Here is a 17,055-nt window from a genome sequence, read left to right on the forward strand (position 1 = left end):
AAAAAAAAAAAAAAAAAAAGGAATAATAATAAAATGTAACTTAGGTGGTTTGAGGATTAATTAAGACAGTATTTAAAAAGTGCTTAGTAGGTGCTCAATAAAAGGTGGATCTGCTTTTCTAATTTCTCCCTTTAGGGTGCCAAGAGAAACTGGCAGTGAGGTTGAAGCAAACTGAGTTGTCAGTATCTTTTGTTGTATAAGAGATTCTTTAATCATCTATCTGAAACCACACTTAACTTTCCCCCAGCAAATTTTTTAAGCAGATTTTTTTGAGAGAAGCTTATTTTATGTTTTGTGTAGCATAATTAAAATGCCATGATTGTCCTTTTCTTTTTGAGACAAAGTCTTGCTCTGTCACCAGGCTGGAGTGCAACGGTGCGATCTCAGCTCACTGCAACCTCCGCCTCCCGGGTTCAAATGATTCTCCTGCCTCAGCCTCCCAAGTAGCTGGGATTACAGGCGCCTGCCACCAAGCCCAGCTAATTTTTGTATTTTTTTCACCATGTTAGGCAGGCTGGTCTCGAACTCCAGACCTCATGATCTGCCCGCCTCGGCCTCCCAAAGTGCTGGGATTACAGGTGTGAGCCACCGTGCCTGGCCATGATTGTCCTTTTAAGACTCTAAGTGATCATTTTCTTGCTAATTGATCACTGACCCTTGCCTTTTTGTAGACAAAAGTGATGGACTTTGATTAATAAATTCTCATCCTTATTTTTGGTTCCTGCCATAATTGTCATAATTTAAACTGTAAATCTTGAAAGAGCAAGATACGTTAGGATATCAAAAAGCTAGAATACAAATGTATTTTGGAGTTAGGACAGGAACATTAGAGATCCAATCAAACCACTCCTTTTATGGACCAGGAAAGAGGTCTAAAGGACGACAGTGCCCAAGCTCGTATAATACGACAGGCAGAGTTGAAGCTTCCTAGTGTCCAATGCCCATTCCAGTCATTTATGCTAATGTTCATGTTTTGGTCATTAGCTCACGTTCAATCAAGAAGAGCATCACCTAACAAGGTTTCTATTTTACAGTTAGTTTAATCTTTGGGAAATGGAGCCTAGAAAATAGGTCAGTGGTTATATTTGATCCAATTAACAATTTAAAAAGGCAAAATTGAAGAATGAAATATGGAAATCAAAGCACTCTTACACTTTTGATTTGACTCTTTCATTGTTACGTAGGAAAACCAGCATTGTTTATACTGTTCTTATACTTTGGGTTTATTTATCTGTGTCCCCCTTACCTATTTCCTAATGGTACGGACACATTTTAGGATTTTTAAAATTAGATGTTAAAAATGGACAGAAAAGATCAGTGAGGGAGTAAATCAAGAATGACAACCTTAAAACCTGCTCTGAGAACAGAATGCTTACTTGACAAAATATGTGGCTTTTGAACTCTTTGAATTACCAAAGCGTCATAAACAAAATGTTTATAGTAACTATACTTGCTAATAAGTTTGGGTCGTGGGGAAGAATACATATTAGACTAGATTTGGCAAGAATGAAGTACTTGTGCCATTGGACCTTCTACCTTGTAGCAGTCTGTGGAGGCAGTTTCCTTCTGAGTCCCTGTGGAGTCTGAGAATCCTTCTCAAAACACCTTGCATCTAATAGTCAGTACCAATTGAACAAACTTTATGTATTTGTATTTACTTGTCATCCCTGTATTGTAACAAATTATAGGAAAAAATTAGTATCATTACTAAAAGTTAGTGTAAAAAGGGTGAATAAATTTTTTTTTCATTTCATGAAACATTACTGAAAATTTAAAATTTAATTTAGGATTTTAGTTTTAATGTACTTTACCAGTTAGAGGTCAGCAAAAATCTTTGTTTCCTGCAATATGCTTGGGGTGCCCATGGGGCAGGCTAGTGGGAGGAAGGTGTGGAATAGTTTACTAAATTCCATTCATAATACCACGTTTAAAAACCTGTAGGTTGCCAGGTGCGGTGGCTTACGCCTGTAATCCCAGCACTTTGGGAGGCCAAGGTGGGCGGATCACGAGGTCAAGAGATCAAGACCATGCTGGCCAACATAGTGAAACCCCATCTCTACTAAAAAATACAGAAATTAGCTGAACATGGTGGCACACACCTTTAGTCCCAGCTACTCAGGAGGCTGAGGCAGGAGAATCGCTTGAACCCGGGAGACGGAAGTTGCAGTGAGCGAGATCATGCCACTGCACTCCAGCCTGGCGACAGAGCGAGACTCTGTCTCAAAAAAAAAAAAAAAAAACCAATAGGTAAAAAACAAAAACAAAAACAAAAACTTATAGGTAAAAAGGAGGCTTCTTGACTTATTGGAAATAGTTTTTATAAAGCAAATCAAACAAAAACAGTCTGTGTTATATTTTTTATCAATTGCTTCTTTTCAGTGCTCTTGTCATTCAGTGATTGACAAAATGCATGTTCCAGAAATTCGTAAGGTTGCTTACTCTGTTAGTTGCATGAAGAACAACACTAAACTTAATTCCTCCCCTCCCCCAAAAGAAAACATGCAGCTCTTAAGAGGGAAAGGAGGAAATATAAAGATAAACCTTAAGGAAGTAGCAGAGAATAAAGATTTTAAATGTTTAGAAATTACATGAAGGAATACATCCATTCATTGATTTAGCGAACATTTGCGTGCTTTCTACCTGCCAAGACCTATGTGAGGCAGAGTGATACAGAAATATAGGACAGTGCTTCTTAACCTGTTTTACAGCATGACACACATAGAAAATGATAATTTTTAAACAGAGATCATCTGCCAGGAAGCTCCTGCCACCTCAGGATCTTTTGGATAGTCTCGTGGGCTTAGGACATGACTGACTTGGCACACCATCACCCCGCTGTGGTAGGCACACTGGAAATATTTGATGTGAGACATAGTTCCTGTTCTTGGGAAGCTCACAGTCAGTGAACAGACACCAGGAATTATTGCCTCCAAGACTGGTTTGTATTGGAGATGCAAATGGATGGCCCTTTTAAAGGTGTGGTTCATTGCTGAAAGAGAACATATCGAGCAACTACAGAATGAGATAGTGTAATTTTAACTTCTAAACCTCAAATTATGCCTCAAGTCTACTTGGCTTCTGAAAGAATATGCAGGTTTTGATTTAATTTAGTGCTTGAGATGGGGAAGTGTAAACACAGAACAGCTTCTCTCTTTTGGGAATACTAACCCTTAGTCTGATCCTGGCCATGTGTACTCCTGCCTCTCGTTCGATAGATCTTGTTCAGGAGATGAGGATAATGAGGAAGGAATCTGGTGGAAGAGGTGAGGCAAAGATGTTCTGGAGGGAGTCATACCAGTTTAGAGCGGTATAGAATGGTAAGGCACCTGTTCACTCTTCCCCATCCTCATCTTCACCCTAACCTTCCAACCCCTAGGGGAGAACTTGAAATACTGTCTCTTACCTGTAATATTGGATTCTACCTAAATATACTGTCCTTGGACTCCTCAAGTTGCAGTGGTATTATAAAACCACACAGTGCACATTACTGAATATCTGCATGATGAGATGGGGTCAGGAGGACTGGTCCCTACTTCAGGGAAGCAGAATAATGCTGTGGGTAAGATGTGTTATAAAAGCACAGAGGAGAAATGTTAGGTCCATCCAAAAAGAATAAAAATGCTCTCAAGTGGAGGACATCCTCTGTCAGCTTAGAGGTTCTAGAAGTTAGCTAGCAAAGTAGAAAAATGAAGGGGATACAATTAGGAGGTGATTTAAAAAAAAAAAAAGTCAAAGCTTTGAATTTAAATAGTTATGTAAAAGGAAACATAATTGAATAGAAGGTTTTAGAAATCTCCTTGCAGATTCCTTTGGGATCCCCTTTTTCTTTAATATTCTTGCAGTGGCCTTTGTGTGTTTATGTACGGTATCCTTAAGGTGGGTCAGAACATGTATTATTGCTTCGTCTCAGTTTAATTTTAAAATGTTTTCATCTCCTACTTCTAATTTATCAAGCTAAACCTTAATTTTAGTTGTCTCTAGTACTCTTCATCCTAAGGAATGTCAGAGCACTTGGGATGTTGTATATTTTAGGATTCCGTACCCACTCTCGAAATGCACTTAGTTAAGCCAGGGGTTTAGGTCAGCAATGTACCCCACACTCTTCCTTCCTTTTAATTTTAATGGCAACAAAATCAAGCCTAATTTTGCAAGTTGAGAGTAAATAAGAATTGAGAATTTGTTTTGTTTTGTTTTGCTTTCTCATCTAGATTCTATCTCTTATTCTAACTCTGATCCTTTTATCCTTTATTTACCAGAAGTAATGACTGGGTTGTTTGGGGACCTAATAACATGTTGCATTGGGGGCAGGGAGGGACAGAACATGCTTCAGCAGTTCTCTATTGCTGTTCTCGTCCTTCTCCTTAGAGAAAGCCTTGTGACAGTAATGAGAGCAGCTTCTGTGCTTCATTATTCCAGATTTGTTTTTATGTTGGGGGAAGGGAGAGTCTACCAAAAATTTTTTTTACATGTTTTTTAGAAGGAAGGAGATTTTTTTCAACTTTCTATATACATTATTAGTTTTAAAAACAAATCTTTAGAGAAGGCAAATCATTAACAGTCAAGAACAACTTTGATAATACATAGAGATGGATAAATCAATATTTTTATTTTCATAAAATAAGTATATAATTTATCTTGGCTCGATCCAGTGGCTCATGCCTGTAATCCTAGCACTTTGGGAGGCTGAGGCAGGTGGATCCCTTGAGGTCAGGAGTTCAAGACCAGCCTGGCCAACATGGTGAAACCCTATCTCTACTAAAAATATAAAAAATTAGCTGGGCATGGTGGCAGGTGCCGGTAATCCCAGCTGCTCTGGAGGCTGAGGCACAAGAATCACTCGAACCTGGGAGGCAGAGGTTGTAGTGAGCTGAGATCGCACCACAATACTCCAGCGCAGAACAGTGTGAAACTCTGTCTCAAAAAAAAAAAAAAAAAGATTTCTCTCATTTGTTTTTGTATACTTTACCATTTAGTAGTCTTACAATCATTTGATGACTATTTTTAAACCTTGCCTTATAAGAAAATATAGCTATTTTGACGGCACATAGATACCAGTCTAGCAGATAACTAATGGGACAAGTTTGGAAAGCTTTGCCACGTTTTTGCAATCTTAAGTGATGGGAAAGAATAATGATTTTTTTTTTACATTTATGTAGTGTTCTTAACTAATACAGAAAATAGTTTTAATGGTTCTGGCTTTCTGAATAAACGTGATGCTTTTGTTGAAATTATTGTTAGAAATCAAATCACTCTTTGCTGAGCCCTGTGCATGCACTTTTGTGGTTTTTGATGTTTGGTGTTAATAATAACATTTAGTAATAATGTGCCTATATAGAGGGTAAAATTGCTACTTTGTGATCTGTGTCCCATCTAATGAAACTTACTGTCCTGTTTTATATTTAAATGCTATTTTAAAAAGTGGTTTGTGGCTGTTTGTGTCTACAGGATCGCCCCAGGACATTCGACATGCACTCACTGGAGAGTTCACTCATTGACATAATGAGAGCTGAAAATGATACCATTAAAGGTAAGTTTAGAAATATACCCAACTGATTTTAGACAATAGTTTTAAATGTGTATTAACTATTTAATCTGATACACAATATGGCAAATATTATGGAGTCACTTTGTATGCAGTAAGTTCTATCAATTTTACACATATACCTCTTTTTGTTAAAATATTCAACATATTTGATGAACCTCTACAGTGGAGCCATCGTGATACCAGTTAAGAGTACTACATGTGTACTAATTGCCAAGAATGGGCAATTAGCTCAAAGATACCAACCACATCCCTTATTATTATTATTTTTTTAATATCTGAGGCAATAACTTCTCAGTGCCTCAATTGTTTATGTCTACCTACTTATGACAGTGATTATGTCCCAGGAAGAGTTCACATGTTGGTAGAATTTTTGCCTAGTTTCATATTTTAAAAAATAACCAATAGTTTCAAAGTTAAAATGAAGTTTCGTAGTTCTCAGAATTTTTTTCTATGTATTATGTTAAAAAAAAGTACTATTTCTGCGTAGATTCTGGTCTCATGTTACTGACAAGTTGTATTACCTTGAATAAGACATTCTGTTTGACTAGGCCTCAATTTCTTCATCTTTATAAAGACATAGAGTTACCTGGGGTACTTTCAAAATAAAATGTAGATGTCTGGACCCCATTCCATACATGGGGTGTGGGCTTGGCATGGTATTTTTTTAATATCTTAGGTGATGCTAACGTGTAGCCAGGAATGAAAATTACAAGACTAGATATTTCCTAAGGGCCTTTCCTCTGACTTTGGGGAAAGTATCTCACAAAATAAAACATTTTTCTGGATAAAAATATGTTTATTAGAAAGAGGTGTTTTTGTTTTTTTTTAAGAAACTGAGAATGTTTGGTTTATTTGGTCATCCCACTTAAGTTGTTGGCTCATTCATTCATTCATTCATTCAGTGATTCAATGGTTATGACACTGCTTTGTGCCAGACATAGAACTTTGCACTGAGGTCAAAGGTGACAAGGCAGCCTGTTGTTTCAACTGGTGACCCTCTTAGCCTAGTTTCCCTTTGAGTTTGGCTTGTCATGTTACTGATGCAGAAAAACATTTTATGTATTTTTCAGTAGACCAGTAGTGACAATTTTTTTTTAATGAGGAAACTTTTAGGTGTCTGGAGAGAGGGGAAAAAAATAATGTGTAAAAAATAGGCATCTATCTGATGTGATACCTTTGAAATAAGAATATTTGGAAGGTCTTTACTGAATTTCTCATGGAATTCTGGTGGATGACTCTAGTGAACATGCATGCTAAATAGCTGTGGAAAGATGATCTCTCACTCAGAATTGGCTTTATTTTTGCTACTTTTTAGCACTCTGACTTTGGGTAGTCTTCAGCCTCTTGGACCCTTTGTTTTCTCTTCAGAAAAATGGAGAGTCTAAGGTGCTATTTCTAGCACCAGAAAAATTGTACACTCTTAAAAAATAGCTAAAGAAAAAATATGAATAAGGTCTGTGGGTTGTACCAATGTCAATTTCCTGGTTTTGTATTATAGTTATGTAAAATGTTACCATTTGAGAACACTGGATAAAGGGTACATGAGGCTCTGTACTACTTTTCCAACTTGCTGTGAATCTATAATTAGCATTTTGGGAGGAAAAGGAGGGAGAATCACTTGAGCCCAGGAGTTCGAGACCAGCCTGGGCAACATGACAAGATCCTGTCTCTATATAATAAAGTAATTTGAAAAAGGAGAAAACACGGTGAGACCCTGTCTTTATATAATAAAGTAATTTTTTTTTAAAAAAAACGTTAAGGTCTGGTGTGGTGGCTCACACTTGTAATCCCAGCACTTTGGGAGGCCAAGGTGGAGGGTGGCTGGAGCCCAGGAGTTCAAGACAAGCCTGGGCAAGATGGTGAGACCTGGTTGCTACAAACATTAAAAAAAAAAAAAAAATTAGCCAGTTGTGGCAACCCACATCTATGTTCCCAGTTACAAGGGATGCTGAGGCAGGAGGATCACTTGGGCCCAGAAGGTTGAGGCTGCAGTGAGCTGTGTTCATGCTCTTCAAGACCCTGTCTCAAAAAAAAAAAAAAGTATGGAAAAAGTGGTTAAAGAACATTTGTATATTCTTAATGTGTTTAATTCTTTCAGCAAATTTTAAAAGAGCTTCCCATGCACTAGATACTACAGATAATAAGTAATTAGAAATCATTTTCTAAGTGCCTATGGTTTTTATCACAGAAAACATAGGCTACAAACAGCAGTGGATAGAAACAGCTTATTATGTGACATTTTAAGAAGCAAGCCTCTAACTAATACTTAGGTTAGATAAAAGAGTTGGCACACATTATAATTATTATTATTATTTTATTTAATTTTAGTTTTTTGAGACAGAGTCTTGGTCTGTTGCGCAGGCTGGAGTGCAGTGGCGCGATCTCAGCTCACTGCAACCTCTGCCTCCTGGGTTTAAGCAATTCTCCTGTCTCAGCCTCCTGAGTAGCTGGGACTACAGGCGCCTGCCACCACGCCTGGCTAATTTTTGTATTTTTAGTAGAGATGGGGTTTCACCTTGTTGGTTGGGCTGGTCTTGAACTCCTAACTTCAGGTGATCCACTCACCTTGGCCTCCCAAAGTGCTGGGATTACAGGCGTGAGCCACTGTGCCCATCCAGCACACAGTATTCTGATACGATTGACAATAGAATTTCCTTGGCCATCAGTTTTAGCCAGGACATCTCTATCAGATTTTTTTTCTTCTAGTTTGCTCAACGGGTAATTGTTTAAAGTTCTGCCTTTATTCTATATTCTCTTTTTAAGTTCTCCTTACCAATTTTTACTAAATTAAGTTTCTTTAAGCTGATATTATAGGGATAATCAAAAGTTAGGTCTGATGACAGAATAAATTAAGTCTGATTGATCTAATCTGGGAACATACAGATTTTGTAAAATAGTGATTTATAGACTGCAGCATGACGGAATAGAAAGACAGTGGGTTTTGGAATCAGATCTGGTTAAACTGCCACTCTGTCACTACAGTCTCTGGTGGCTGTGAGGATGACATGATATGATGCAGCTATAGATTTCAGCATATTGCCTAGTTCATAGAAGACACTAAAGAAATTACATGTATTATTACTAAACATCTAAGTCTGCTTTCATGTTCATCAAAAAAGCCAGCTTCAGTTTAAGTTTAGGTGCCAGTCTGACTTGAGTATATTACAGGAGCCTTGTGTGTTTTTTCCTACAAAGAGCAGTGAAGAATTCACAGATGAGTGCATGGACCTAAAATGGCAGATTATAGTTATGCTTGTTTTCTTTTTCAAACAAGATCATGACCTTTGTATCACCGTAGCCTATCACTGCCAAGACATTGTTTTTGCTCAGGGCAGCATTTCATTTCTTGTCAAACTACCTTCTGATTTAGATAGTTATTTTAGGAATATTATGCTTGATTTTAACAGTGGTTCATTCTATTGTGAAATTTTGTTTAAAGGTAATAAAAATAATAAAATTTGAATAACAAAAAAATGTCATTTTGAAATAGGTGTCTAACACCTACCAATTCATTTTGAAAATAAATAAAATACTTTTCCAGTGGTCTGCTTCCTTAGAAACAGAAAATAGAAAATTGACATTAGCCAGGTGTGGTAGCGCACACCTGTAACCCTAGCACTTTGGGAGACTGAGGTAGGTGGATCACCTGAGGTCAGGAGTTCGAGACCAGCCTGGCCAATATGGCAAAACCCCATCTCTACTAAAAATAGAAAAATTATCCGGGTGTAGTGGTGTGCACCTGTAGTCTCAGCTACTCCAGAGGCTGAGGCAGGAGAATTGCTTGAATCTGGCAGGCAGAGGTTGCAATGAGTAGAGATCGGGCCACTGCACTCCAACCTGGGTGACAGAAGAGAGAGACTCTGTCACTGCCCCCCCAAAAGAAAAGAAAAGAAAAGAAAATTCATATTAATTCTGAGATTAGTAAAGAACAATATACCTCTCAGAAAAAAAAAAAAAAAGATTGTTTTAAAGACTTCACAATTCAAAGACAATTTTAATAATCTTAAAAATGATTTCATAAATTATGAATGACCTCATTTGTTTTTCTCTTTCATTTCTAATTCCTCATAGGTATGCAGTTTGTGTGTATATGTTTAAATAATAGCGCCTAAAATTGCTACGGGAACTGCAAGTTGAATATATTGGTGTGGCTATTATTAACTTAAATTTTCAAAATAGCTAGGAAACTTAATTTGTATTTTTCATTTGGGAACAAAAAATCTCCCTTGCTGTAATGGAGTTAAAAAATTTTATTTTTACTATCAACAAAATGCTTAATAGGCCTAGGAACCTTCAAGTAAAGCTTTTGAATTTCTTTATGAATGTGTTATTGATTCCAACTGCTTTGTTGGAAAACTTATGTTTTTTTAAACAAATGTTCAAAGGAGTACATAGCTTTCATAATTCAATTAGATTTTCTTATAATTTATTTTTAATTGCTTTTCTAAGAATTTTGAGGCTACTACAATTTTTTCTATGTACAGGGATTTAGCTCTTTGTGCTGGGGGAGAGGGTTCTCCTCATTCCTTATCTCCCTGTTCTTTCTCTGGTCAGCTGGCAAGTCTGGATGTTATTTTTATCCACGAAATTGTGTATTGCCTTCCCCATAACCAACACCAGTGACAATCCTCTTCCCTAGAGACCGAATTCATTTTCTTTGCTGCACACCCAGTCTCATAAGCCTAGAGCTTGAGCTACAGGCTGATTTTGAATTTTGATCCCCCAGGTGGCAGCTTGTGCATTGCTACAATATTATTAGGCTTATCAAGTTTTTTCTTCACCTGGACAGAAAAACTTTTTACTACTGTAGATGCCTAGATGATTATTTGGGGAATATTGTATCTTATTGTTCTTCCTGTTTTTTCTCGCTTGTGAAATTGGTACTTGTTACTTAGAAATGGAGCAGCATGAAACAGATTAAAACCACATGCGAGTACATCTGTTTTCAGCCTTCTGAAGCATAGGTTGGATATAGTGAAATAAAGATTCACGAGGCAGTGTTACATTCAGTGTATAGAGAGACCTCTGAAAATTAGGGAGCCTTTTTTTCTTTTCTGTGTGTGAAGGGAATAAAGAGACAAAAATAGTGCTTTAAAATTATCAGATGTCACACAGAATATAACAATCCACAGTTTCATGATAGTGGTTGAGTATTTTACATCCAATATATGAAAACAACATAATAATCAATTTACTTAATTTCACTAGAAAGCCAAAACGAGACAGCAAAATTATTGAGGAACAAAGGCAATCTACAGACTGTCAAAACATTATAGTAGTTCTTCAGATATTAAATTATGACTTAGATATCATATTATTCCTTTGAATAGTGTGAAAATGGAGTCTTTTTCTCTTCATATTGTTGTAGAATGTATCTTGCTTTCCGTTTTTGAAAGGGAAGGTTCAACATACCCACTGCAATTCCTCTGAGTTTCAGACATTTCAAGTACTTCATTTGAATGTAAGCAGTAATGATTGCATTCAGAAATGCAAGTTGTTTAAAGTGCCAGTCTTTTACATATCCCCATGGTGCCCAGGAAACCTATTGCATATGTAGAGTAAGTAGTGGAAGCATGTTATACATCACTGCCTCATGTGTTTCATGCATTGCTTTAAGAGCTGTGGATCTACTCCAGAAATGCTATGTATTTAATTCCTGACTGCCAAAGGTGTTGTGACCTTGCATTTTAAAACACTTTCATATTTTTTCTTGCTTTATCTACATGTTAAATTTAGAGACCCTTCCCTGACTATTTTTCATTGCTGTAAATTTGTTTGAAACAAATGCTTAAATGAGTGGGCAAGTGATGATTCCATCTGTGCTTCTTTTCTTTGTTGCTAAGCAAAAGAATTTATAATAGCCTTTCTAGAAGAAGATCATGAAACTCAAGTTGAAAGTTTAGTACACAAAGCTTGTTTCATCAGTTTTATAAAGTTTTTTTTTTTATATCATTGTAAGAGAGTGGCTGTTGGGATTATTTAAGTTCTGTATCTTTACAGTTGGGGCAGAATTAATTTAGTGCTACTTAAACATATGTAATAAATAATAGGAAACCTTAACTTTTCTTTTGATACACCATTTTACTAATATTCCTATATTCCAAATTGCAGTCACTTAGTTGACTTAGAGAACACATGTTGTACACTGGTACAGAGACATTAGAACAAGTATTTTATACAGATACTGACTCGACGCAGGCTGAAATAGCTCTAGAAACCTGCTATGAGAGTTGCTAAATGTTGTCACGTGTTTATTTCATATGTTATAAATTTGAAGTAATTTGGGAATAAGTATAATTTTTTCAAAATGAAAGGAAGTCCTACTAAAATGGGTTCTGTTGCTTTAATATTAGAGTGATTTATTTCAGGTAGGAATGGTGGGGAGGGTCTATAATTTCTTACAGTATTTAACCTTTTTCTATTTAAATTGGTTTGCCTATGGCAAAATAAGAACAGATTACTGGTACCCTAACCTCCAACTTTTTTAAAGGATTAGATGGACATTTTCCTTTAAGGGACATTTAATGGGGCATGATTCAAAGTACCATAAGGAAGAAATGGATAGGCCAGGCATGGTGGCTTACACCTGTAATCCCAGGGCTTTGGGAGGCCAAGGCAGGTGGATCACCTGAGGTCAGGAGTTCAAGACCAGCCTGGCCGACATGGTGAAGCCTGTCTCTACTAAAAATGTAAAAATTAGCTGGGCACAGTGGCGGGCGCCTGTAATCCCAGCTACTTGGGAGGCTGAGGCAGGAGAACCGCTTGAACCTGGCAGGCGGAGGTTGCAGTGAGCCAAGATCAAGCCATTGCACTCCAGCCTGGGCGACAAGAGTGAAACTCCATCTCAAAGAAATGAAGAAATGGATAATGCAAACCGGTTAATTTTACTTGGATTTATAATCAAATTTCTCCTTCCAAGTAAATTATTAGTATGTGGTACCAAATGTGTCTGGCGAATCGAGGGATCTTTAAATATCATTAAGTCTTTAGGATTCATAGTGGGCTGGCAGCTGCCAGCGTGTCTGGCTGAAGCCTTCCTGAACCAGACTGGCTCTTTCTTGCTGGGTTTGGATGATACCAAGTAATTCAAAGTAGCATAACAGGGGAGTGACTTAAGTCTCCTAAGAATTAAAAAGTTGCCTTACTTCTCAAAGCCTCATAAGTAATGTAGGACGTTAAATAGCAAAGAGTATAATTTACACTGGGCTACAATTAATTGCGTGTGTGGCTATATAGGAATGAAGTGTGTTTCCTCTCCTCCTGTACTCTCCCTCTCTTGACTGCGGAAATGGAACATCCTAAACAGTCTTTCTCTTGCCTTGGCTTAGCTGTGTTGTAGGATGGGACCTGGGCTTCTGTGTTGAGGTAACTTCTATTGTGAGGAAGAAGAGGGCGAAGTTGTGTGGCATGATTTTTTTGTATGAAAAGTGAACGGTCTATGCTTAATTTTGAACAACTACCTGCTTTCTGTTTTACTTTTGATCCGGATTTGTTGGATTCCTCACTGTACTGTGTAGGTTGAGCTTACAAAGATGTGGATTTTGAGCAGTGTGATTACCCCCTTTCAGATTTGGGGTTGCTGTTGTTTTTGTCTTTTGGGTTTTTATAAGTGGGGGAGGGGAAGGGGAAATGCCTAGGAAAGAAAATCACGTGATGTATGTGAATGCCGACATGGTCATAGGATCGGACTGCAGTCTTCCTCACTGTAGCCTCTGAATGGAAACCAACTCAGTTCAAACTAAATGCATCTTGTGTGTGGGCCAGATCCTCATCTGCCCTGTTTACATACATAACACATACTAGTCCATCGAAAATGGTGATCCTCTGCCCTCTACCTGCTACACATTTGTGACTGAATGTTTAACCCTTGTTTTTATTTGGTCTGAAAATCAAATAAGCAGTTGCCACAAAGGGGGAGTTTGTCTTATGTCATCCATGATGTGGGTCCATAATTACTTAAGCAGCCCCTTTATCTTAATCCTGAACATTGAACATAAGGAATTCTATCTTGAGGCCATGACAATTGGTTATCGTTTTATTCTTTGTTACCTGAGTGAGAGGTGAGGGTAACGGTGGGTGGGTGGGGGAAGTATTATAGTAAACTTTTTATGTTATTAGAAGGTTAAACACGCATTTAAAATATTTTTTAACCCATTAACATCATTTTTTCTTTTCAGTTGTAGTAAAGCTCTCTTATTCTATGGTTATTATGACTTAATGTTGTTTGACATCCATTCAGGACAGAGATTTAACTACGCATGGTAGTTAAAAACTTAGAGATAAATCAGAAAACAAGCAACAATCAGGTAACAAATTAACAAGTACTTTAATGTTTTACTTTGTCATGTTAAGTTTTGTGTACAATTTAAGCTTATGTTTTACCATCTGGACAGGCAAAAATAGTAATCTCCACTCAGAAATGAAATCAGAATGACAATTAAGTAGTAAGATTATCAGACTTTGTCCACAGTTTGCCAATGATAAATATTAGGGACCTTCCTACTGTAAAAAAGAGAAGGGGGCCCACAACATTTATGGGGATCCATGTCATTCATGTGCCACATCTCAATTAATAGAGTGTATTGTGCACCTTTAATAATGTCACTTTGTTTTTCTATGTTTTCCTTCCATAGTAAAATTCTATAGAGGTGACTCTTGCTGTCTCATTTCCTGACAGCTACAAAAACAGCCCAAATATCTGCTTAATAAAAAGGCCCTTCGTTTTCTATGAAGGTCTTAAGGCTTTCCTTGATCCTGTTATATAATCCATGACTATGTTATTTGCTGACTTTGGGGGAGGGGAAGAAATGCCGCCTGATTCATAGTTGTCATAAAAATATCCAAGATTCTCTGCATTTAGTTTAGCAACAGGAAGGAGGGAACAGTTCACAATTGTGCCGCAGAATTATTACTTCCCAAAACTCCTGCATGGACTTTCTACCTGAATATTGTTTGCAGTTGATTCATTTATCAGCTGCATGTGCCTGAATTGTGAATTTCTTGTTTTCCCCCTCACATTCCCATTATCCTCACTACCAAAACTAAAAAGGGGGAGAGAGAAAACTCTGAAATTGTTCTTGCTAGCCCTGTACAATTAGTCATACAATTTGTAAAAGGAATACTTTTTAAGAAGGTTTAAACTAGTTACGACTTTTCGAATCAGACATTGAGATGGTCAGGCTGCCTCTGGGCTTCATTATTTTGTCTAAGTCGCTGATTCTAAATTCAGTCCTACACCAGTGCACTCAGTTCTAAAAGCAAGGCTTTGTTTTATTCTGGGTATTACCTGGTAACCAGTCAATTAAGAACATTAGTGGAACTCTGAAGGGAAAGCAGTTCCATAATCTCTTTGGAATCCAGTTGGGCTGATGCCAGTTGCTGTATATTGGAAAAGAGAAGGAGGAATCAACCAATTAGGGCCCCCTGTTAGTACCTTGAGAAACCAACGATAAAGAGCAAGTCTTAATTCTGAAGAGCAGACGTGATTAATTGAAATATAAATAACTTTTTAAAAATCTAACTTCTGCCGGCTGTAATATTCCAAATAATAAATGTCTGGCATGGTTGACTAAATAGAGGTATTTAAACCAGCTGCCTGATTTCTTTATTGTAAGGATCCGAAGTTGTTAGCATATAACAGACTTCCAAATGTTAGGAAATAAAAGGAGAAGTGTTTAGGGTTGTATTCAAACCTGGTTTGGCCACTAGTGGTGCCTTAGGTTGGTCACTTCTCTCTAGACCTCAATTTCCTCACCTGTAAATGGAGGGGTTGAACTTAATGATCTTTACATTACCATCAGCAATTCAGTCTTACATTACAAAACTGAAGGTACAGTTTTACATTTTAAAACTGAAGGTTTTTATGGTGTAATGACTGAAAGTAGCCCGTGAATATCATGTGAGTCTGGGTGTGGCAGTATTTCATATGAAGTAGTTTGTGTAAGGGATATAATCAGAAATTAGATTTAGTTGGTTGTGTGAAGGCTTTGGGTCTAAACTACATCTTTTCTTTTTGAGATAGGCCTAAAAATATTATGTTTAGAAAACAGTTGTTTAAACTTGGCCTCATGAAATGTTTTTGTTCTCCATTTGTGAACCATGGGCCTCTTCAGCCATGGGAATTATTTGATAGAGCCTGTGAACCCATTAGTGACCAGGCATTCCAGTTAGATGATAGATGTCACTTATGTATGCCTGATTGTCTTCCAAAAGCATGTGGATGCTGATGTAATGCAATTAAAATACATTTAAAGGTGTTGCTGAATTCATAGTAGCCTTTTGATATTAAGATTTTTGTTGTTGTTCTGTTTTACTTGTAGCATTCATTAGGGTAGAGGTAGGGGTAGGAGTCTTCAGTTATTATTATGGAGGAAAGCCTCTCTGAAATATTTTGATCAAAGTAGATCTTAATAGTTATTATAACAGATTATGAAATACTGCTCTAGAGAACTTCCCTAATTTTTCTGCTTTATACTCCTGCCATTAGGATGCTCCTTTTTACAAAAAAGAACATAACATAAAAAAGGAATTTAACAGAGGAAATGGTGAGGAGGAGGACAGGGAGGAGTGAGGAGGCTACTTACCCACTCCCAGATTGTCCTCTCCACCAAGTAGCATTTTGGAGCTTCCTGACATCTGAAGCCATCTTTATTCCTTTGTGGCAGGGTTCAGAGTGTGGGCTGCTGAGGCTGTATCCTCCATGATGCCGGGGGTAGAGGGAGCCGTCTGATGAGATGGGTGCGCTTCACGTAGTATAACATGGCAGCTCTTGTTAGGCAGGGAAAGCAGGTGCTCCTAAAGCCTCTTTAAGCAACGTGGTTTGGAAGAGTCTTATATTTTAGCTTCTGCTTATACTCCGCCTGCACAAATATTTGAACATATTCGATGTGCCAGGTGGATTGAAAGATAGTTTTGATGCTGGGCTGCGTTTTTCCTTTTCAAGGTAGACCTGGGCTTTCTGTATGGGAAGCAACGTTAACAACCAGTATCAAGTGAAAGGCTGCTTACTTCTGATACCATTTCTCTTTTATTCAGTGTCCCTTCTGAGAATGATTTCTTACCCAGATCCTTATAGTAAACTTTTATGTGAGTTTTGTGGTCTTCATTTTATAGTTGAAAAAAATTGGAGATCCCAAAGATGCAACAGCTTCTGTAAAGTCACTCAGATTCCCGGTACCTCCAAGGGGTCAATATAGGAGGAACACACAGCTTCTGGCTCCTGGTTCAATGGCCTGAGTATTTATTGTGTAGCCTCTGAGAAGGAAACAAACATAAGAAAACGTAAACATTTTTGTCTAGTATGCTTTGACAGAAGGTAGGCATTCAATTTTTTTTCCCTCTTTTTCTTTCTTTCTTTCTTTCTTTTTTGAGACAGGGTCTAGCTCTGTTGTCCATCCTGGAGTGCAGTGGCACAATCTTGGCTCACTGCAGCCTCCGCCTCCTGGCTCAAATGCTCCTCCCACTTCAGCCTCCCAAGTAGCTGGTACTACAGGTGCCTGCCAGCACCTGGA

The 17,055-nt window shown here is 37.6% G+C and overlaps 1 protein-coding gene across 4 annotated transcripts in view; it reads left to right on the plus strand.

Moving 5' to 3' along the window:
• Positions 1-17,055, plus strand: part of CPEB4 (cytoplasmic polyadenylation element binding protein 4) — a 72,026-nt gene that overhangs the window by 16,858 nt on the left and 38,113 nt on the right. For all 4 annotated transcript variants that reach the window (XM_011947811.1, XM_011947812.1, XM_011947813.1 and 1 more), the window contains exon 2: positions 5,446-5,527. In XM_011947811.1, coding sequence (XP_011803201.1) covers positions 5,446-5,527 — 82 coding nt within the window. The remainder of the gene's footprint in view (positions 1-5,445; positions 5,528-17,055) is intronic.

Source organism: Colobus angolensis, unplaced genomic scaffold, assembly GCF_000951035.1.
Source record: "Colobus angolensis palliatus isolate OR3802 unplaced genomic scaffold, Cang.pa_1.0 Scaffold27, whole genome shotgun sequence".
NCBI lineage: Eukaryota > Metazoa > Chordata > Mammalia > Primates > Cercopithecidae > Colobus > Colobus angolensis.